This window comes from Prionailurus bengalensis, chromosome A1 (assembly GCF_016509475.1).
Source record: "Prionailurus bengalensis isolate Pbe53 chromosome A1, Fcat_Pben_1.1_paternal_pri, whole genome shotgun sequence".
NCBI classification, from domain to species: domain Eukaryota; kingdom Metazoa; phylum Chordata; class Mammalia; order Carnivora; family Felidae; genus Prionailurus; species Prionailurus bengalensis.
The window spans coordinates 71,675,417-71,699,367 of NC_057343.1; the positions used below are offsets into that span (position 1 = coordinate 71,675,417).

Consider the following 23,951-nt stretch of genomic DNA (forward strand, 5'->3'; position numbering starts at 1 on the left):
TGCATTAACTCATACTGATTAAAATTTATGAAATCAGCTCGATTTACACCAAGTAGGTCTGCATGTTTGTTAGTTACTCTGAGAGTAGTAGTAGTTCAGCAGTGAGATCTGGGTCACCGCCTTGCGTGGCCTCACTGGCTTACATGTTGACTTTGGATCAAGTGCATATCCTCCCATGATCGTGAGAAGCTTGTACACATTAGATATCCCTCTACTATGTAAGCTCTTGTTTTTTTGATAACCGTGGTTTAGGTTTGTAAGGGACCTTAAAGAAAAGTCACCCAGACTTTCATTTCTTAGCAGATGGGTTAGAGTGGTTTGCTCAAGTCCTAGAGTTAGGGTTAGAATTCAGGTTTCTTGATTTTCTTTCCCATAGTTCTTTGCTGGGTGGTAGGGTGCTTTTTAAAGTATTCCCCTCCCCAGACATAAACATCGCTGTTGTTCTCACTCTTCATAAGTAATTAGAATACCTAAAATGTCCATCCCAGGTTGTGTTTTTTTGTCTGCAAGATGCACATTTGTCATCAGGAATCAGTTACAGCCTTTATTTGTTAGTGATTAAAGACACACGTATGATTTTGTCTTTTATAAAAAGATCATGTTGACCTGTTCATGCAGCAGACCACTATGTGCCTTACAATATTAGGGAGAATTTGTAAAAATGTCAACTATTTTGTTGTTACATTTTATAAAATGGATAGGAAGCTTGCATGTTATTTATTTTGTGTAAATATCCTAGTGCTGGTTTGCAGCAGAATGAGAAATCTCCAGGGAGCTTTTGTTTTTCTTTATTCTTGGAATTTGTTTTCTTAGTTTTCTGCATGGGCTGAGGCTGTAAACACAAGACCTGATTTTCTGGAGAAGTAGTATTACCTTTATCTTATTAAGTCTGATGTGGGACTAAAATTGCTAAATATAGCTGTTCTGCTGAAGGCAGTGGAAGACTGAATTTTTATTTGAATGCATAGAGTGGTGAGACCCTCCTGGTAAATTGTTGTTGTTTTTTCCCTCTTTTAATTGTATCTTTGCATAGACATTGGTGTTCACGTGGGAGGTGCCATTACTTTTTATTATCTCAAAATAAACTCCAGAATGCTTTGAATAGATCTGTGCTTAAATCTTGCAACCATTGCAACCTAGCCTAATGACTTTGGACAAATTAAAATTCTCAAGACTCTGTTCTCTCATTAAAATTGGGCCTAATACTCTTGAACTTACAGGGATGTCTGAAGGTATTTAAGAGTGAGTTCTGGTCTTTTAAAAAAATTTTTTTTTTAAATGTTTGTTTATTTTTGAAGGAGAGAGAGACAGAGTGTGAGTGGGGGAGGGGCAGAGAGAGAGGGAGACAGAGAATCCGAAGCAGGCTCCAGGCTCTGAGCTGTCAGCACAGAGCCCGATGTGGGGCTCGAACTCACAAACTGTGAGATCATGACCTGAGCCGAAGTCGGACGCTCAGGTGCCCCTGTGTGTGCCTTTTAAGACCAAAACTCGGGGCGCTTGGGTGGCTCAGCCGGTTAAGCGTCCGACTTGGGCTCAGGTCATGATCTCACAGTTTGTGCGTTCCAGCCCCATGTCGGGCTCTGTGCTGACAGCTTGGAGCCTGGAGCCTGCTACGGATTCTGTCTCCCTCTCTCTCTGCCCCCTTCCTCTCTCTCTCTCTCTCTCTCTCTCAAAAATAAATAAGTAAATGTAAAAAAATAGAAAGCACACAGTATGAGTGTGTTTTCCCAGTTTCCAACCAGTGTCTTCACTAGTCTTTTACTTTTTTTAAATTTGAGAGTGAGAGAGCACGAGTGAGTGTGTGCACAAGTTGGGGAGAGGGGCAAGGGGAGAGAGGGAGAATTCTAAGCAAGCTCCGTGTTCAGCTCAGCCCATTGTGGGGCTCAATCCCATGACGCTGGGATCATGACCTGACTCAAAATCAAGAGTTGGATGCTCAATGGACTGAGCCACCCAGGCACCCTGATTCACGAGTCTTTTACTTGATAGTGTGAACTTCATTTCTGAAGTGTCTTTCTTATCTATTACCTTCACTTTTATATTAAGATTACATTTTGTAATTTAAGGCTTGGTGCTTTAAAAAAATTAGATCTTTGAGTTTATTTAAGAATGTTGGTATAAAAACATTTGCCTCTTATTAGCGTTGTCCTCTTAGAAAGTTCTGAGGGGTAGTACCATTTGCTTTTCACTAGCCCCACCTTTTTTTTTTTTTTTTTTAATAGCTGTATCAATGACTACCGGGTAAATTGTTTTCTTAAACCTCAACTATACATTTTATTAGTGATGATTCTTAATGCTTTAAAGCCTTAAGAGAACATTTTTTTCCACATTTATAATAATGAATTAGAAGTCAACTTGATTATTAGTATTACCTTTTCCCTGTACCAGAAAAAGTAGACTAAGAAATCCTGTTCAAGACCTCAGCAAATAAAAAATTCTATTTGATTACTTTCTGGTCCTTGTGAAAATTGGAGCCCCTTGAAGGCCAAGACTCTTGTTTTATGTTTTATAAAGTTCTGTGTGGTATGTGACCTTATGATCCTGGCATGTCAAGTGTGCATAATCAGACCTTTTTTTAAATTTTATTTGACCCATTGATCCTTTAAGTTTTTAATTCCAGTTAACATACAGTATTATATTAGTTTCAGGTATACAATATAGTGATTGAACAGTTCTGTGCATCACTGATGTTTATCACAAGTGTACTCCTTAGTCCCCATCACCTATTTAATTCCTCTCCTCCCTGGTAACATCAGCTCTCTATAATTAAGATTGACCCATCAGTCAGAGAAAGACAAATATCCTATGACTTCACTCATGAGGACTTTAAGATACAACACAGATGAACATAAGGGAAGGGAAGCAAAAATAATATACAAACAGGGAGGGGGACAAAACAGAAGAGACTCTTAAATGTAGAGAACAGAGGGTTGCTGGAGGGGTTGTGGGAGGGGGGATGGGCTAAATGGGTAAGGGGCATTAAGGAATCTACTCCTGAAATCGTTGCACTATATGCTAACAAACTTGGATGTAAATAAAAAAAAAAGTTGACCCATTGGCTCTTACTTTACTTTTCTGGAGATCATTCTGATGCCTTTGGTTTCTCTTGTGTGCCAAAGGGATCTATCTGGTAGTTATGATTTACCTTCCAACCTTCCATAGTTAGGGCATGTGGCTTAGAACTACATGTATTGATAAAATATTTTAGGTAGATGCATACTGGAAGAATTACTCTGAAAAAATATTTTTAAAGCCCATTCAAGGATCTGTAATTTATTTCACCTTTTTTTTTTTTTTTTTTTTTTTGGTAGCATGTCCCACACTACTCAAGACAGCACTTAATGGTGTCCCGTAGTCTCTGTTCAGCAGGATATGATTCTAATGAAAAAGTAAGTATTTAAAAAATACTAGCAAAGTTATAATGGTTTTGCTTTCTTGTTTCCATGCTGTGTTCAGTGGACAGATTAAATATTAGCACTGTATAATTACTACTCTAACATCATGGGTTTTATAGCTGCTCAATCTTTTTTCATTGTGGGCCACAACCTGAGTCTTAAATTTTGTGTTTGTACCTTTACCAGAAATTGAGTAAACTTTTAGTGTGTTTCCTTTGTTATTCAGCAGAATAACTAACATAGCCTTCTTTCTTAAATTCTGGGTTATTTGAGAGATTTTGATTGAACTGATTTATTTTTCCATTTAATATCTGTAGGGTTAATTTTGAAGGCACCTTTGTGTATTGTAAATTTTGGGGCAAGGGAATTCCAGTTAAAATCCTGATAGAGGATAATAGTTGAGGCTCGTAATAGGAGAAAGAAAGGGCCTATAAGTGGTGATTAGAAAATGTCATTTTTTCTAATGACAATGACCATGAAGACCTCAAACAGGGCAGGAGAGTTTTGGTTAAGAAGAAGTGATTCAAGTCGAGAGTCAGGAAGGTAAAACTGATGAATGATTATTTGAGAACGAAATAGCTGAGGTATCTTCTAAATCATCTCTTGAAGTATACAAAACTACTCAAAAGAATTTGGAGGCTTGGAGAAAGGGTGTGTATCATTGCAGTTTAATAACAATGTGGACACAATTTGCAGGGTATATATCATTTAAAATTTCCTAATAGCCACATTAAAAAAAACTGAAGAAGTTAACTTTAATAGTATGTTTTAATTCTATATCTAAAGTGTTATTTCAGTACATAATATAAATAGTATCAATGAGATACTTTTTTTTTTTTTTTGTACCAGATCTTCTAAATCCAAGTGTATAATTTACACTTCTGGCATCTCAGTTTGATTAGCCACATTTGAAGAGCTTAGTGCCAGTGGTTACTTGATTGGACTGCACTGGTCCAGATGAATTAGCTATGATAAACTCCCTTTTATGAAATAAATCCATGGTTTAATATGAAAACTTTAGTATAGAAGTTGGGGTGCATGTATGTATATTTCTGCACATGTGTTGAGTTCCAATCTAGAGGTAGTGAGCTGTCCTAACTGGGAACACACTCTAGGGAGTGGTTAGCTAGTATTTGTTCAAGAGGCCACATTCCAGAGTGGGGGAGACATAGAATACTACCAAGTGTTCAGCTCTCTTTCTCCCTGTTAACTTTGGTAGCCTTCCTCATTAGCATAATAGGTGTTAGAAGTGGGCTCTCATTGATGACATTAGTGGTATGCAAGATATGTGTTCTGGCTGCTATTTAATAGAAATTCTTAGCCCCTGAATTAGAATAAAACAATCTAGTTGGCCTTTCATTCTTTAAGGATAGAAACTAAGGTTGATCCCTAAATGAAGTGATCCTATGTGCAGCTCTTTCTTTGTCTGGAGGTTCTTGATAGATTGAGTCTGACAGTGTAACTGGCCAAATCAGAATATTGATGTATTTACCTCAGGTGAACCTTTCATTCAGACTGTTGGAGCATTATACAATGAAGGAAGTTGAGACATCATTGAGCTTTATTTGGTAGATTTTAAGATCTTTTTTATGCCTGTTCATAAATGTATGTGTTGGTGGAGTTTGGTTTGAGGCTTCTTTTTGCCATAACCTCGTAATGAGCTTACAGTAATATCTGACTCACCCCCCACATTGGTGGCCATTGATAATTACTAAAAATAAACAAATGCGTATAACCTGGTTTAGGGAATTTATAGAGCTCTTCCCCCCACCTTGGAGTCCACTAAAGTACATATTTTGTTTTAAATGTCTGAAATCAGATCTGCTCCCTGCTATCTTTGTCTTCTTTGCTGTACCTTTGCTTTTAGGTAATTGTGGTGAAACTATATAGTGTGTCAGTCATGTCATAACGTCCATGATGCTTGTTGACACCTAACGGTAGTATATAGGTTTTGTGTGTTAAGACCAAGTTGCAGGCTTGCCCTTCACTCCAGGGCTGCCTTTAATTGGGACTTTCTACTTCTAGGAATTCTTGCTGTTGTCATAGCTATTCATTAAATACTGCACTTTTTTGTTTTTTATTGTTCCTGTCCTAAGTGCAGATAGATCTGATTTTTTGGTAATACATATTTGCTAAATAAATTGATTCTCATCTGAACTTGTCATTGACTCCTTTATATTTTATCAGCAATTTCCATCAGGTTGAAATTAAACCAGGTAAAATTTAATCATTACTAAATGTACCTTTTTTTTTTTTTTGACTTGAATTTTAACACATCGACTTGTCTCTGATATGTTCATAACAATAGGGAAGATTTAGTAATAATCTGCTTAGAAAAAGACCAGGAGGCTACTAAAGTAGGCCTTAAGTTAGCGTGTACCAGTGTAGTACTATATTGTGCCTGGCGTAACAAATGTGATCTTAGGTGTCACTGTTAATACAGTGTTTAAAGCTTGTACCATTATACTCCGATCATGTCACATTGTGGTATGTTTTGATATGAATACCTGGATGTGAGCTCTGGCTTTGCCCCTGTGAATTTTAAGTGATTTAGGCAAGTGATTTGGCTTCATCAAGCCTTAATTTTCTCATTTGTAAATTGGGGATGTTCTCAGCTGACTTCATAGGACTATTCTGAGCCTTAAATGAGACATAGTGGACAGAAGGGATTTGTCCTGGCATATAGAAAGCATGTGCCCTAAATGTTAGCTGCTTAATATTAGTCTTAACAACTAGGTTTTGTACATTTGGAAACAGCCTCAAAATCCACAGATAGTAAATAACTGGGGTGTAAACTCAAGCCTGGGCTTCTCTAGTGAGGTGGTAGATTTACCCACTGTTCTGTACCACTTCTCAGAAGTGTTGGTAAGTGACTAGTCAGTGTGTGGAGTTCTGTGGTCATTCCTTCAACAAGTACCCAGGGGAACGGGCCAGCTCAGCCCTTGTCTTGGGCTGTGAATGGAGTGAAGTGTCCTTGGTGGTTTTAGACCCTGGCTATGAAGATCTAAGTATGGGGAAGAGAAAAGAAGGAAGGAGGGATAGAGGATAGAATAAAAGGAGGTAACTTAAAACAAAAAATCTTCAGGAATTTCCATTGTGTTTCTTACCCTGGATGACCTCATTAGTAGTTAGAGAACCGCTGCTGCAAAAGTCCGTCTCTCTCTCTCATGGTACTTGAAAGCCCCTCTGTCTTCAGGATATAGGTTCCTGATTTAAAGATTTTTGTTCATTTCCCTTAGAATATCTTCAGAGTGCCTCCTTATATGTGGCTCTGGACCTATAGGATAAAGTCCAATTCCTTAAATGGCATATAAGTCCTTTTATCATCTGGCCTTTTTTACCCTAGCTTTGTTTGCTCCAGCTCCCCTGTACATATCTTGTGCTTGAGCTATATTAAAAATCCCTTGTTTTTCAGTGCTACCGTCTGCTTTCAATGTCACTGCCTTTGCCCTTGCTGTTCACTCTTCCTTCTCTGCACTGGCCACAGCCTCTTGGATGTAGCTGCGTTATGGCACTTACCACACTTTGTTGTCATACTGCCATATTGTACACAGAAGTTATCAAATGCACTTGATGTTTCCCTGTAATTTTTAATGCAGAGGGGAAGTTTTAAAGTCCGTGTAAATTTATTTGTATGTATTCTTTTACGTGCATAGCTTACCTGAAAGAATATATGTACAGGAAACTGGTAATAGCATTGCCTTTGGAGCAGAGACCTAGTTGTCTCTACAGTATATCACCTTTTGTACCTTTTAAACCCTGAACCATATACATACATTTATTCAAAAGAATATCTTCTGTATGGAAGGTTAATTGATATGATCAGCTTTATTTAGCTTGTGCACTAATTGGTATTAACAGACCTGTATTAGGGTTCTGCAGAGAAAGAGAACCAGTAGGAGATGTATGTGGAGATCCACTGGCTCACACAGCTATGGAGGCCAAGTCTCACGATCTGCCATCTGCAAGCTGGAGACACAGGAAAGGTGGTGATGTAATTCTAGTCTAGGTCCAGGGGCCTGAGAACCTGGGAGCCCATATGTCGGTAAGCCCCAGGGTAGGCCAAGGCTGTGTCCCTCTTGAATCAGGAAAGCGGGACAAATCCTCACTTCTACTTTTTGTTCTCTCAGGCCCTCAACGAATGGGATGATGCTCACCCACACTGGGGAGGGCAGTGTACTGGGCTGAGTCCCCTGATTCACATGCTCCTGTCCTCTAGAAACACTCTCACAGACACACCCAGAAATCATGTTTCATCTGGTCACCCTGGGGCCCAGTCAAGTTGCATGTAAAAGTAAAATTAGCCATCACAAGCCCTGAATAGAGAAGATGTGTCAGGTGCAGATAGTTGTTTTAATGTAGATGTTTCCCTGTTAGATAGGTTCACACTCCTAGATTTGTCACAAACAGTGTGGTGTGTGGCCCAAAGGGGTGAATAACAATAGCTATGGCTAACACCTCTTGAGTATATATTATGTGCTAGGCACTATTCTAAACACTTTAAGGGTGTTAATTCATACTCTCACAGCCTCTTGTGGCAGGTGCTATTATTACCCTCATTTTACATACCAGGAAATGAGGGTTGAGAAGGATGGCTTGCCCACATAAGAACACATGGTGGTGTTGGGCAATTTAGTTCCAGACTGGCTTTTAACTATTATTCTGCCATGCAGATAAAAATTAGAAGGAAGTTCTTAATCCCTATAATGTTATGATTGGTTATATTTCCTATAACAGTTGCTTATTGTGTAACTTCGTGTTTGTGTTGCTTTTATCAGATGTCATCTGTTTAATACTTATAAAAATGCACATTTTAAAATGCATTTCAAAGAGGTATAAAACATTTTTTTCTTTGTATATTGTCAGTGTTTAACAGGGATTTACCATGACTACTTAGGTATAGAATGGCCTATGATTTTGTAGTCTCAGGCTTGACGTGACATGAGGGTATTTTAAGGACCCATCTGCTCAAGGCTCTGAATGACTCAGGATATTATCAGATTAAGAGTTTACCAATTTTTAAGGCAGAGGCTTGTCTCAGTTTGCTAGAATAAGTGATGTGTGACATAAAGTTTAAACCAAGACTTTGAAAACCTTTTCCAACTCTGAGATTCTGTGACTCCCTGTCAGGTTAAAATATTGCTTTCAGTTATATGAGTACTTTAAAGATCATATATAGCTTTAACTTTCTTTTAGAAATATAACTAAGACTTTTTCTGTAGTTACATTCAACTTACAACAATTCACTAACCCAGAAATAATTGTGTACTAAAAGATCTCCATATTACTTGTGTGTTTCTTTCAAAGGATTAGCCTGTACAATTTTAGAGTAGGAAGAGAACCTTATTAAATAGTTTCCTCTAGAAATGCCATCAGTTTATATGTGAAAGTGAAGATCTACAGAGATTGATTTGCCTCAAGTCAAATAGGTTATTGTTAGTGGCAAAGCTGGGCTTAGAATTGAAGTATCTAGGCCTACCCAGAATGGAGCTACTCTCTTATGAGGCCTTAGCTGCTTCAAATATGGTGGTTACTCAAACTTAACACAAATTCCCTGAATTTAGAATATACGTTATGAAGTAAGTGGTCAAACAATTCTGTCTAAAGTTTTTTAGTATTCAGAAATGTTATCTGAAGATTACCTTTTGGCAAGAGAATTTATAAATATCCCCTTAGTCCATTTAAGTACACCAAACCAAATCAGTTGATGCTTTAACAGACTAATTATAGGGCCGCATCCTACCAGATGAATTTAGTAGCAATTGGGTTATAGATGAACACACATGTAATATTTAGTACTACTCTAGGAAGTAATTTTTTTTTTTTTTTTTTTTTTTTTTTAAGAATCCTGTCCAGTGTTGTGAGAAAACTTGTTTTCTGGTTCCAAAGTGAGAGTAACAATTTCTTATGTGTTTTTTCTCTTTTCAGACTTTTGATAAAATTCTTATTGCTAATAGAGGAGAAATTGCATGTAGGGTGAGTGGAATTTTAATCTTATTTTCCATTTTACTTTGTGAATTTTATTAAATCCCTTGAAATATGAATCTCTATTAATAGATAACATTGATATATTTTAAAATAGGTTATTAAAACTTGCAAGAAGATGGGCATTAAGACAGTTGCCATCCACAGTGATGTTGATGCTAGTTCTGTAAGTATATTTTGCTTTATCTGAATGAAGACCTTATTTGGGGTATATTTAAAAGAAAAAAAAAAAAAAGCCTGGGTGACTCAGTCAGTTGAGCGTCTGACTTCAGATGGTCTTGCAGTTCGTGAGTTCGAGCCCTCCGTCGGGCTCTGTGCTGACAGCTCAGAGCCTGGAGTCTGCTTCAGATTCTGTATCTCTCTCTCTCTCCCCCTCCCCTGCTCATTCTCTACCTCTCTCTTTCTCTCAAAAATAAATAAATGTTAAAGTAAATAAATAAATAAAGGTAAAAGATGTAGGTTTTCTTCATTCTTGGCCTGAAAAGGGTATACACAATTAAAAAACAAAACACCTAATTACTGATTCTTGTATTAAGCAAAATGGAAGTATCATAATGTCTTTAATATGTGTCTTAATTTTTTTTTCCCCAGGGTTTTAAAAACCTACATTAGGGTTTAAAAATTGCTTGACAGATTGCTGGTCACCAAGTAGATTTGGACAAAGCTTGAGAAAGATTCAAAGATTATTGTAATGTTTATATCATGCTGCATTAGGAAAGCATGTTTTCCCACAGCTGAATTCCAGTATCACTAAGGGAATGCTATAATTGTTTAATTTTCCTAAATGCTGTATCGTGTTCGGCTGAAAGGTTGATGAATGAAAGATACGCTAATACTAATTGGACATGAACAAAAGGAATAACATAAAGCCGTGAATGATTTTATTGGGGATTTTTACCACAGCAGGCATTTTTAGCAGTAATAAACTATGAAGGAATAGAAAAAAAACTCCTGAGAAAAGAATGTAAATTATTAGAACTTTAGGGGATGAAATTTAAGTAGCGGTACTTTACGTTACTGTTTTTCATTCTTTTACACTACTTTTGATAACGGGACCTATCGGTGATGTCAGTTTTTATTATACAGAAAGATAATACAGAGGATTTTCATTGTTTGTGATTTCTTACCTAGAAATGTGTTGTTCATTCTGCTTTATTGCGACTGACTTCCTTTAAAAAAAAAAAAAAACAAAACAAAAAAAAGAGAAGCCATTACAAGCTATTCTAATTTCCTGAAAATAAAGGTTAAGTATCTTATCTAGTTTACTTGACAGATACATTTAAAAAGGCGAAAGATTTATGTGATCTGAAGAGAAACCAGAGTATTGACAGATACATTTAAAATAGTCCTCTTCTACTTAAAAAAGAAATTAAATAAATTTATTTTACATATGTGGTTTTTTTTTAATATTGGTTTCTGGCCTCTTTACTAATAATTTGTTTTAACTGATAGTTTCAATAGTAGTTTATATTCCTTACAAGATATCTATGAAATAATGAGAAAACTATTACTTTAATCTGTTTCTTGGTTGGTAAACTAAGACATTTATCAGTAGCAAACTCTTTTAGAAAAAAGTTTGTGTTACCATCAGGCTCGTAATAGATTTAAAATTTTCTCTTGTCTTGTGTTCATTTTCAGTGTATTAGGTCAGGAGGTGTTTTTCACTCATGCATAAATTGGGAGAGAAAATGGACACTGTTTTTATATCAAGTCTTATAGTAAACTTTAACTTACTTTTCTCATATCAAGATATAGTTCTGTATCCTGTGTTCTCATGAAGGTGACTGTTGGCATGCATGGTCCAAAATTATTTGCATTTTGATTTTTTTCATATGTTTGTATTTCAGTGTTGGTATTATAGTTCCCAACAGCACGACTGCTTTTTCCCATTCTTAATTTTCTAGTTTTGTGTTCTTGTTAGGTAGAAGCTTTGCAGGAGCAATTTGCATTGCGGGTACAGCCCCTGCCTTGGAGAAAGGCTGCCGTGATGGTATGGTACAAACCTTGTAGGGTCAGAAACTCCTCCCAACCTATGGGGGGAGTTTCCCAACTGACTGGAAGCAGCCTCCATTAGAGACCATCCCACACTGTCTGTCTCAGCTCCTCCCAGCCCAGAGAGAACCAATACTATCCAATCCCAAAACAACGTAGGAGCCAGCTCTCCAACCTTGAGAGTGTACTTCCGATTTAATAAACTGCTTTGCACTTGCTACTTTCCTTCTGGCTGTCTTTATTCGAGTGTGGATTCTCACGTAAATCTTCTCATGGGGAATCAAGAGACTGAGGCCTCCATTCACACAACCCAGACTCACCCATAACATTTTGATCTAGAGGTACACTGTCACTTTCCAGCCTTTGAAAAAAATGGTTTCAGAAGAGTTGGTCAGAGTTTTAAGATGGTCCTTCATATCCTTCTAAAGCAGAGATGGTAGTTTTACATTTTAAAGACTTTTAGTCACTTTTTGCTGAAAGTGGAAATGAGCCTACCAGAGATTATAATACATAATTTAGAATAAGATTTCCTAGGGCCCACAGTGGAGGCAATGCATGATCAGTCAAAACTTCCTCTTAGTGTGACCTACCTTAAGCCCTTTTCTAGAAAGATACTATTTAGGATAATAATGATAGTTAGAATGTTCAAAGTTTAGTTTAGGCCTTAGCACTAGAACCAAATCTGTTTGCTTTCTGCATCTCAAGAAAGCCAAAAGGGTGAATTCCTCTAACGGTTTTTTGCTTCCTTAACATGTGACCAAAAAGATGATCATTGTATCCAATGAGCTTTACAATATGGGTAATATGAACAAGTCTTGCTACTTAGATGTATTGTTAACATTGCAATATTTATTTTCAACAGGTGAGCATTAAATTTTTTTTTAATGTTTATTTTTGAGCAAGAGAAAGAGAAGGAGACAGAGTGTGAGTGGGAAAGAGCAGAGAGAGAGGGAGGGAGACACAGAATCCAAAGTATGCCCAGGCTCTGGGCCATTAGGGCAGAGCCTGACGCAGGACTCGAGCTCATGATCCATGAGATCATGACCTGAGCTGAAGTCGGATGTTTAACTGACTGAGCCACCCAGGCACCCCAGGAGGTGAGCATTTTAAATGTAATTTGGAGTAAAAAATATCTTATATGCTTTATGTTAATTTCATAAATGGAAATGTAAATATTGCAGTAGGAAAATACAACAGTTGATTTTTTTTTTTTTATCTTTATTTTTGAGAGAGAGACAGTGTGTGGGGGGGAGGGGCAGAGAGAGAGAGGCACACACAGAATCTGAAGCAGGCTTCAGGCTCTCAGCCGTCAGCACGGGGCCTGACATGGGGCTTGAACCCACAAACCGTGAGATCATGACCTGAGCCGAAGTTGGACGCTCAACTGACTGAGCCACCCAGGCGCCCCAACAGTTGATTGTTTTTAAATGGCAAGTTAATATTTTTCACAACTAATTTTTGACACTTAAGCAGGGAGAAAAGGCTAACGGTTTACTACAACTATTAACTGACAGTCCTATAAAGAAAACGACCTACCTTATAAATGATGTGTAATGGAAAAAAATTGGCTTTTTAAAGATGATTATGCAGTTTTTCCATTGGTCTCCTTTCCCCCATCCTGTTCTTCAAAATTGTCTTCAATATTCTTGTCTTTTCTTCCATGTGAATTTTAGGATAAGCTTGCTTACCAAATTAGACACATCCACCCACCAGTTTTTAGCTATTGTGAACAAGACTTCTTTAATAATCTAGTACAAATCTTTATGTAAACATATACTTTGATTTGTCTAAATACCTAGGAGTGGAATTACTTGGTCATCAGGTAGATGAGAGGCAAAGCAACTTTTTCCTGTATGAATAGTAAATCTCTGTCTGGGGAGTAAATAAATATATTTTAGACTTTGCAGATCACATGTTCTGCTACTTTTACTTATATATACATACATATGACCCTTTAGAAATGTAAAAACCATTTTTAACTTGCAGGCTATAAAATAACTGTCCTTAGATTGGATTTGGCCTGTGGGTGGGTGGTATTTTGTTGACTCCTGGCATTAATAGATGCATATTTAACTGTAAGAAGCTGCCACGGGTGCCTGGGTGGCTCAGTTGGTTAAGTCTGGTTCTTGATTTCGGCTCTGGTCATGATCTTGTGGTTTGTGAGATTGAGCCCCATGTTGAGCTCTGCACTGATAGCATACATCCTGCTTGGGATACATTCATTCTCTCCCTCCCTCCCTCCCTCCCTCCCCTTCTCCCTGTCCCTCTCCCTCTCTCCCCCTTACCCCCTCTCAAAATAAACAAACTTAAAAAATAAGTGTTAGAAGCTGCCAAATAGTTGTTCTGTATGACTCTGCCACATTTTGCTCTCACCAGTAATGTACGAACGTTCATGTTGCTCTGCGTCCTTGCCTGGACTTGATCTCAGCAGTCCTTCTGATTTTGGCTATTCTGTTGGTGTTCACATGTTATCTTATTGTAGTTTTAATTTAAATTCTCTGATGAATATTGATGTTGAGTACCTTTTCATATTAGTGGCCATTTATATTCTTAAGTGTTCAGACATAAAATTGGAAGAGCAAGTACAGTGAGTGCTTATACCTTTTGCTTGGACTCACCAGTTAACATTTGGACACATTTGCTTATAACTGTGTCCATATGTATGATTATAAATATATATTGTGTGTATATTTCTTCTTTTTTTATTTTGCTAAGGAAATTGGAAGTAAGTTACAGTCATGGCATTTCACCCCTAAATACTTAAGTTTTTATTTCCCAGGAAAAGGCTATTCTCTTACATATACCCTATCAAAGCTAGGAAAATTATTAGTAATTCTATAGTATAATCTAATACACAGACTGTATTCAAATTTTCCCATTTGTCTCCAAATGTCTTTACTTTTTTTTTTTTTTTTAACGTAAGCTTTACACCCAACATGGGTCTTGAACTCATGACCCTGTAATGAAGATGCTCTACTTACAGAGCCAGCCAGGTGCCGCTCCCAATGTCTTTAGTATTTTTTTTGACCCACAGTTCAGTCGTGGTTCATGAATTATATTCGGTTATTATGGCTCTTTAAAGAGTCTCTTAATCTAAAATAGTCCTCTTCCCTTCCCTCTTTGTTTGATTTTCATGATACTGACGTTTTGAGGAATCCAGGCCAATTGGCTTATAGATAGTCTGGGTTTGTTTCCTCACAAATAGATTCAGTGTAAATCTTTTTTTTTGATAAGAAAACTTCATAAGTGGGGCGCCTTCATAAGTGGGTGGCTCAGTCGGTTAAACGTCCTACTTCGGCTCAGGTCCCGATCTCGCTGTGAGTTTGAGCCCTGCGTTGGGCTCTGTGCTGACAGCTCAGTCTGCAGCCTGCTTTAGATTCTGCATTTCCCCCACTCTCACTCTGTTTTGTCTTGAAAGTAAATAAACGTTAAAAAAAATTAAAAAAATACTTAAGTGATCCTGTTGTATCAAGAAGTTCATAATGTTAGGTGGTTTTGGTTACACTGATTACTTGGTTGAGGTAATGGTGCATTTTTTTCCCCCTCTTTTGAAATTAATTTTTGGGGGTGAATCTTTGAATCCATGTGAATATTTGTCCCCCAACCTCTCATCTACTATTTTTCATCCACTGATAAAAAGCATCTGATGCAATAATTACTTTGGTTGCATTTGTGTTGTGCTGTCTGTTGAGAAGTCTGTCAGGTCTACTCCATTTTGAATCTACCTTCCCCCCCCCCCCTTATATATTTGAATCCCCTTTCATGTCTTACTCATTTTTAACTACTTACTTTTTTAGAATTTATTTATTTTGAGAGAGTGCATGCGCATGTGCTAACCAGGGAGAGGCAGAGAGAGAGAGAGAGAGAGAGAGAGAGAATCCTAAGCAGACTCCACCCTGTGAGCACAGAGCCTGATGTGGGGCTTGAACCCAGGAACCGTGAGATCATGACCAGAGCCAAAACCAAGAGTTGGGCACTTAACTGACTAAACTACCCAGGTGCCCCTTTAACTACTTATTTTGAAGCTTCTATCATACTGCTGTATTATTCCAAGTTCTTAAGTGTCTACTTCTGACTTCTTACACAATGGATGAGCTTTTCATTTGTGTGGATCTTGGCTTGTGACCTCCTATCTGGTGTCTTTAATGTTGAATCCCAGCATGGTTTGGGTTGCAGATACGGCCTTGTTGGGTGGGTGCTATATTTGTTTCTGCCAGACTCTCTAGGGTACCCTTCTTCTGGTACTAATGTTTCTGTTAACTTATTGGCATGAAGGTTGCTGAATTTCGAGGATAATGGAAAAAACAAAATGAAATGACATATATCCCTCCCTCTCTTGACTAGACCCATGGTTTCTAATTTACAGAGGAGACTTCTTACTTTGAACTACAGCAGATAATTTTAAATATATGTCTTCCATGTACTTATTAGGTTGACATTTTTCTTCCTTTTCACTGAGGATGTAATCTTTGAGCAGTCTGGCCGTATGTAGGGAGTTTTTCTTATAATTTTTAACTCCTTTCTCTGAGAATTAACTCAGTTCTTTAGATTCTCTCCCCCTCCCGCCTTTTTTTTTTTTTTTTTTTTACTAGATTACCAGTTTATTATAAATGAGTATAGCTCAGAAACAGTCAGTTGGAAGACCTGAGTAAGGGAAGGTATGGGGACAGGGCAGGAAGCTTGCGTACCCTCTCTAGGCACACCGGTTTCCCCCAATTTCCATGTGCTCACCAACCCCGATTCTTGAGATCCCCCTCCCACTCTCCATGATTAGCTGCAATATTGGCTCTGGCAGATGCTGTCTGGCTTTTAGCTTCCTTTTTTGTTTTTGATCCCTGGGGATTGCCTGTAATTTCTTGTAAGCCAAGTTGTTCATTTAAAGGGTGTTTGTTAAATTTAATCTAGGATTTGAGGTGCTTGTAGAGGTGCTTGTAGGGAGGCTTTGCAGATTATTTAGTTGGTTGTTCTTGGATAGTCTTTTTTTTTTTTAATGTTTATTTATTTTTGAGAGAGAGCGCGCATGAGCAGGAGAGGGGCAGAGAGAGAAGGAGACACAGAATCAGAGGCAGGCTCCAGGCTCTGAGCTGTCAGCACAGAGCCCTATGTGGGGCTAAAACTCACAAACCATGAGATCATCACCCGAGCCAAAGTCAGACGCTTAAGTGACTGAGCCACCGGGGTGTCCCAGTGGATAGTCTTAAAAAGAGGATGACATCCTGTCTGTTGAGGAAGTTGCCCTGCTCTTTTTGAAAAGTGAAGGCTGATCTAGAGCAGTATCAAAATCGGACTTTACCCAGGATGGCAGTTCACATATGCTGATGGGATTTCTGCAGCTGCTTCCAGGGGATGAGTCCACAAGCAGTGGGAAATGGTCTGGGCAGGAGAGGCAGGTGGGAGTTAGGCCTCTTACCAAGTCATGAGTTGTCTTTTATGTGTTCTCCAGGTCTTTATTAGTCTTTGTAAAGATGTTTAGAGAATGGTTTATGAAGGAAAAATTGTTCTGGTGAAAGACGGAATCCTGCTGGACTTTTGATAGGGATTGTGTTGTATCTGTACACTAATTTGGGAAGTAGTATTATCTCAACATTCTCAATTCCTCCTATCCATGGACGTGGATATTCCGTTTGCTCTTGTTCTAGTTACTGTGGCTACTTTAATTTCAGCAGTGTTTTGTAGTTTTCAGAGTGTAAGTTTTGCACTTAACTTTGTTATATTTCATAGTAAATATTTTAGTATTTTTTATATTAGGATTGCAATGTTTTAAGTTTCAGTTTTTATTGCAAGTTTATAGAACTATAATCAACTTTTGTATGTGATCATTTGTCCTGCAACCTTGCTGAATTTGTTTATTCTTTTATATACACACACACGTGCGCACACACACACACACGTGTGTGTGTGTGTCTATATATGTAAGATCCTTAAGATTCTCTCTAGAAGACCATGTACAAATAGAGGTAGACTAGAGATAGACTTCTTTTGTTTCAATCTGGGAGCTTTTTATTTCATATTAATTTTCTTGGCTTCAACGTTCAGAGTGATATTGAGTAGAAGTAGTGAGAGCAAGCATTTTGTTTTGTTCCTCATCTTTGGCAGAAAGCGCTTAGTATTTCACAATTAAGTTTGATTTAGGCTCTGGGATTTTCATAAATTCCCATTATCAGGTTGAGGAAGTGCCCTGGTATTTCTAGATTGTTGAATGCTTTTTTGTGATTGGATATTGGATTACTTCAAATGCTTTTTCTGTGTTGACTGAGATGTCATAGCTTTTGTCTGTTATTCTATTGATATGGTATATTCCATTAATTTTTGGATATTACACACTTGGTCAAGGTGTATAGTTTTTTGTATATATTGCTGGATTCATTTTATTAGTGCTTTGTTGAGAATTTTTCATCTGTGGTTATAAGAGCTATTGGTCTGTAGTTTTCTTGTGATGGCTTTGTTTTGGTATCAGATCTTGGCCTCATATTATAAGTTAGGAACTGTTCCCTCATCTTCTCTTGTTTTGGAAGAGTCTGTGAAGAGTTGGCATTAATTATTCCTTAAATGTTTGGTAGAACTCACCAGTGAAGCCATCTCTGTGGCTTTTTAAATTTATTATTATTATTATTATTATTATTATTATTATTATTATTATTATTTTTGAGAGAGAGAGATCCCAGGCAGGCTCCATGCCTAGCATGGAGCCTGACATGGGGCTCGATCTCATAACTGTGAGGTCATGACTTGAACTGAAATCAAAGAGTGGGGACATGTAACCAACTGAGCTACCCAGGTGCCCTGAAGACTTTATTTTTAAGTAATCTCTATACCCAATGTGGGGCTTGAACTCACAACCCTGAGATCAAGAGTTGTATGCTCTATCAACTGAGCCAGCCAGGCACCTGTCTATGGGTGGTTTTTTGATTATTCAATCTCTTATTAAAGGTTTATTCAGATTTTTGATTTCTTTTTCTGTGTCTATAATTTTTTCTTTCTAGGAATTTGTCCATTTCACCTGAATTATCTAGTTTATTGATATATGATTATAGTATTTCCTTATTTTTATTTTTGTAAGTTTGGTAGTGATTTCTTTCACTCCTGATTTTAGGCTTTTAAGAGTCTTTTTTTCCTTGGTCACTTTAGCTAAAAGTTTTCAACTTTATTGATCTTTCCAAAGAGCCAAATTTGATTTCATTGATCTCTATGTCATTTGTATTTAGTCTTTATTATTTCCTTTATCCTGCTTGTTCTGGGTTTATTTTGCTCTTTTTTTTTTTTTTTTTTTTTTTAAATAAGTAGGCTTCATGCCTAGCATGGAACCCAATGCAGAGCTTGCACTTAAGACCTGAGCAGAGATTAATAGTTGGACGCTTAACCAACTAAGCCACCCAGGTGCCCCTAGTTTTCTCTTTTTAAAAATAGTTTAAGGTAGAAGATTAGGTTGTTGACTTAGTTTTTTTTTAATCTAAGTGTTGAGCTGTATAACATTTTTCTCTGTTTAGCTGCACCCCATATGCTTTGGTATGTTTTTCATTTTCATTCCTGAAACTCTTTTCTGACTTCCCTTGTGATTTCTTTTTGGCCTGCTTATCATTTAGGAGTGTGTTGTTTAGTTACACATTATTTGTGAGCTTCCCAAGTTTATTTTTACCTGTTTTTAGTTTCCTTACCTTTTGGTTAGACAACATGCTTTTTATTTCTGTCTTTTAAAATTTGTTGGTGTTTGTTTTATGGCATACCATGTGCTCTGTCCTTGAGTTCCATGTGAACCTAAGAATGTCTGTTTTGCTGTTTATGGTTCTCTCTAGATGCCTTTTAGGACTGGTTGGTTCATAGGGCTATTCAAGTCTTCTCTTTCCTTGTTGATCTTCTGTTCTATCCATTAATGAAAGTGGGGTTTAACATGTTTGTAAAAAGCTTCTTAAAATGTTAAGTATTTATTTTGTTTTGCTCAGAAGACAAAATCGGTGACAAGTAGTTATAGGCCTGTAACTCTGTGCATGAAAGAGCCTGAATAAGGTAAGAGATCATTGACTAAGGAGCTCTAGACTGTCATAGAAGTAATGAAGTAGGGTGCTTGGTGTAGAGATTCTCACAAGAATTCTTTGCAGTTTTCAGTAAACAAGAAATTTTGACATGAATTGTTATAGACTTAAGTAAAAATAGATTTCCTTTTTAAAAAATGTTTGTTTTTTAAAGGTTTCTTTTTAAAAATCTGGGCAAAGATGGTAAGCGAAAAATAAAACAATGACTGTTGTATATTGATAGAAAAATCCCAAGTAATAGGAAAATGGAATAAAATAATTTACTTAAATAATATGCTGCAGCCACATGGAGTGTATTCATGACATTTCAGTATGGTTCAAAATTAGAGAATATTAATATATTAATAAGTTAGTAGAGGAAAACTAGATGATTATTCTGATAAAAGCCTAGATGTCATTTAAAAGAAATTTACTGTCTTTGTAAAATCCTTAGTAAAACAGGATTAAACACATGCTGCCTTCCCATAATAAGAAGGTTATACCTCATAGGAAGCATTCTCATGAAATTCAGGGTAAAGGCTGATAAATTTACTCTCACTACTGTTATTTAACAGCATTCTAAAAGTGCTAGGTAGTGTGTTAGGCAAATGTAAAATGGTGGACAGGAAAGGCAGAAATAGTAAGATTGTATTGAGTTTCTAGTTACGTATTAACTGAATAACTATTTAGAAACATAAAAAACCATCTCTATGGTTGTTAAAAAATAAATCTATAGTTTTCCTATATGTATCATCAACAAAGTAGCAAATACAACTGGCATGCCTGGGTGGCTCAGTCAGGTAAGCGTCAGACTTCAACTCAGGCCATGCATGGTCTCACAGCTGGTGAGTTCAAGCCCTGCATCGGGCTCTCTGCTGTCAGAGAGACAGACTGCTTTCTCATCTCTCCTCTGTGTCCCTCTCTTTCTGCTTCTCGCCCGGACACATACGTGCTTTCTCTCTTTCAAAAATAAATGTAAAAAAATACAACTGAAAATGTATAGCTTCATAGAAACAGTGGAAAAGGTAAAGCACTTGATATGAAATCTGTAGGACTTATAGGAGGACTTATTTTTGTATAGGGAAATTGAATAGTGTAAATACTAGTTATTTGAAAGTTTATGTACATTTCTCTATTAAATTCTAATGCAGTGTAATTGGGGGTGGGATGACAAAGGAGTAGTAAATTTGCAGAATGTCCTAGAAAAGTCGGTGGAAAATTGAAGAGGGGACCAACCTAACAGATACTAAAGTACATTGTAATACCTTTTCATGCAGAAATAACCAGGAGCACACCATAAAATTTTGGAGCAAGAAGAGACAGGTCTGTGGAGTAAATTCATTAGATTTTAGGCAGAGGGCTGATATGGGAGAATTTCTCGATTTGTTGAAGAGGGCCTTATTAATATGAATATTGACTTAGAAGGCAGGAGAGGTAGATTCTAGGGGTTTATGCCACTAATTTGTAATTGTAGGTATTCCCAGAGAAGTTAAGAAATATAAAAGACGAGAAATGTTTGGATTTAGTGACTAGGACTTTTCTAAATGGGAAGGTGGATCCTACTTTGTTAGTTTGGTGAATAGTGGGAATAAAGAATTTGCAAACATAGAGGTTGTACTCAAAATGCATGTTAGATAACTATTTTTATAACTTTGTTTTTAAGTAAAAAGATAGTATGCTTTCCCGTAAGAAATAGCAAAATCTTATATTTATATCAAATCTCTGAAGTTAACATTTTGATTTTTCTTAAAATGGACTAAATGATTCTGTGCTATAACCTTTTGCTATATTTTCTATCTAGACTCCTAAATTGAATGTATCAATGTTTTGTTGCTTTGTGTTCAGTGATGTTGGATGTAAATGAGAAATGCCTAATATTTACTACTTCAGAACCCAAACTTAAAATCAGGGAAGTAGCCATTGTGACTCCCATCTTGGTCAGACAGCCTGCTGTTTGAAGTATGATTCCTGATGCGTATTGTAGTCTTACCCTTAGGATTCAGTAATGAGATTGAGCGGGGTTTCCTGTGAGCAGTCTGGGATGATTGACAGTAAGGTGAGGGGAATCATCACTTAGCATGCCTACCCTTGATAATATTTCCCTGCTGTCTGGGGAGGTACTAAGGACAAATAGGACTTCGTGATGTCTATGTAATTAGTGTACGTTGGTTCCAGCTGAACAAACTGGAGGGTAATGATCAGGTAAATGAAGAAGGAATACATTAATGTAGGCTAAGGTATAAAAGACCTTAGGGAAAACGTTATAAAAATTTTACGGGGTTGTTAGAATATGTGTTTTATTTTTATGTATATCTTTATATATTATTTTTGTTAGAATATCTTTAGTTTTAGCTGTATGGAAAGCAGTTTAAAGGTAAAAACCTCATGCATTAACTTTTTCTCACATGGTTTAGTTTTTAGGATATTTTCAACCTTTTATTATTTGGAAAGGAGTTATGAGTTCTTGAGTTAAAATACATTTCACAATCCGTTAAGGACTTCTTTACAATCAATGTAGTCATTGATCCTCAAATTGGAATAAAGAAGTAAAGGGCAGGTTTGTAAAACTTTTGGGTGATAACTTAATTCAGGTGACCATTTATTGTATGTGTGTGTAGTTGAGATGGTATATTTATTTATTTATTTTTATTTTTTTATTTTTTATATTTTGAGATGGTATATTTAAATAACATTTTCTTAAATAGCTTTTACTAGTACAGAATACTTTAAGATGATGTTCGTGAGGATCCATGTTTCCCATTTGGTCTTATTTCATTCAGAAACATGGCCAATTATTTAGATTGCATTTAGAAAATGCAAGATTTAGAAAATCTATAGGATTCTTAAATCATTTTTTTGAAAAAATACTGTCATTGTTCATCACGAAGTATTCTTATCAGCAGGATAAAGTTGCACAGTAAAGCCTCTGATAGTGATTGCAATACTGTATTTAATGGGAAGGGAGGAATTTGCTTCATTAATGTGATTTTTGGACCTTGGGGTTCTGGTGATTAGGTTTTTAAAGAGTTTTTAAATGGCATACCTGCTTTAAAACTTGTTATTGCTCACTTTTCTTGTAAAACGTAGTGCTTTCAGTAACCTTTTTGGATTTAGAATACAATGTATCAACCTTTGCAAATTTAAAACACTAGACCGATCGGGAGAAGAAAGTATATGAAATGTTCAGACGTTTCTTCTCTTTGCTTTTATTGTCCTTGGAAAAACATTTTGCAGAAACATTATACTATATCAATTTAAAATGTTTTGATTATCTTTGGCTTGGCTAAATTACTTTCTCTATATTTTTGGGTAAAATGGAATAGGTTAGGATTCCTGGTAGGGATTTGTTCACATTAATATGGCTCATCAGGGACATTATATTTAATTGGAGGTCCTGCAGAATAGTAGCAGGAGGCTGAAGAGAATGATTTAGCATTAGCAATGGCTCGTCTGGGAGTTGTGCACTAATCAAGGAGCTTGAGTGCTAGCAGTGGGGATGATGGGAATTATGACGATTATGACATGTAAGCATGTCTGTGTGCGAACTGGACGGGCAATGAGTTAATCAAGAAGTATATTAAATGGCTCCCATGCTGATTCATTATCATTTACCATAGTGCCTGTCAGGTTGTGTATTTAAAAAATACAATTATTGCTGAACTCAATATGTATAAATTCAGCCACTATTCTTTGCTTTTCAAGAAAATACCCTCAAATTACCTAATACATATAAAAATGGAAAAATGAACCAACCCTGCTGACTGTGTGATTTGGGTATTATAGTATCTTTTTTAAAAAACACTTTAGAGTTAACCCTTAATTTCAGATTCATTTAAAACCTTGTTTACTTTGCCCTTTCATATATTCGTTTAAATACCCTGGCTTATTTCTGCTGCATACAGAGTTTGGGTTCAAAAAAAATAATCTTTTCAAGATGAAAAATAATTCCAATATTTGAGAAATATATTAATATTTAAGGCATGAAGCTGCAGACAAATCAAGGCATTAATCTTTTCTACCATCAAAATGCTCCAAAATCAGGGGGGTGGGCGTGGTGGTGGTAGAAATTTCCTTTGCTCTAGTGGGTGGTCTCTTTGTGCCAGGTAGACCCATTCTGTGCCCAGCATGGTTAGAGCCATCTGTCATGAAACTATCAGTTAGAAATGCTAGAAATGTACATATTTTGGGGGAAATGGAACCAATAAATTGAATTCCTTTTAGAAAATAAATTGAAATACAGCATAAATCCACGAGCAAACTGGATTATATCTATAGGCAAATTTATAGAGTTACTGTACAGATGAACACACACAGTTTCTTTCTTTTACTGTAAGCACTGCCAAATTTAATAAAAGTTTCTACCAAACTGTGACCTTCATGTATTAACTTAATTAATGCAATATTATGGGTACTACTCAAAGTGTTAACCTGTGGGTGGTTGTTACTGAAATCCATTATCTATGGAGTCAGTGTTTAGTGGTCAGCTGCATCAAAAATAAAACTTGCAACCAAGACAGTCCCTTGGGTGCTGTGAGCTCAGCAGGTTAAATTGTCAAAATCTGTCAAAGCT

The 23,951-nt window shown here is 36.7% G+C and overlaps 1 protein-coding gene across 7 annotated transcripts in view; it reads left to right on the plus strand.

Annotated features, from left to right (window-relative positions):
• The window catches only part of PCCA (propionyl-CoA carboxylase subunit alpha), a 417,069-nt gene that overhangs the window by 12,042 nt on the left and 381,076 nt on the right, over positions 1-23,951 (plus strand). For 5 of the 7 annotated variants that reach the window (XM_043582407.1, XM_043582436.1, XM_043582417.1 and 2 more), the window contains exons 2-4: positions 3,312-3,389; positions 9,324-9,371; positions 9,478-9,546. In XM_043582407.1, coding sequence (XP_043438342.1) covers positions 3,312-3,389; positions 9,324-9,371; positions 9,478-9,546 — 195 coding nt within the window. The remainder of the gene's footprint in view (positions 1-3,311; positions 3,390-9,323; positions 9,372-9,477; positions 9,547-23,951) is intronic. The other 2 variants (XM_043582425.1, XM_043582446.1) reach the window with 1 other exon arrangement.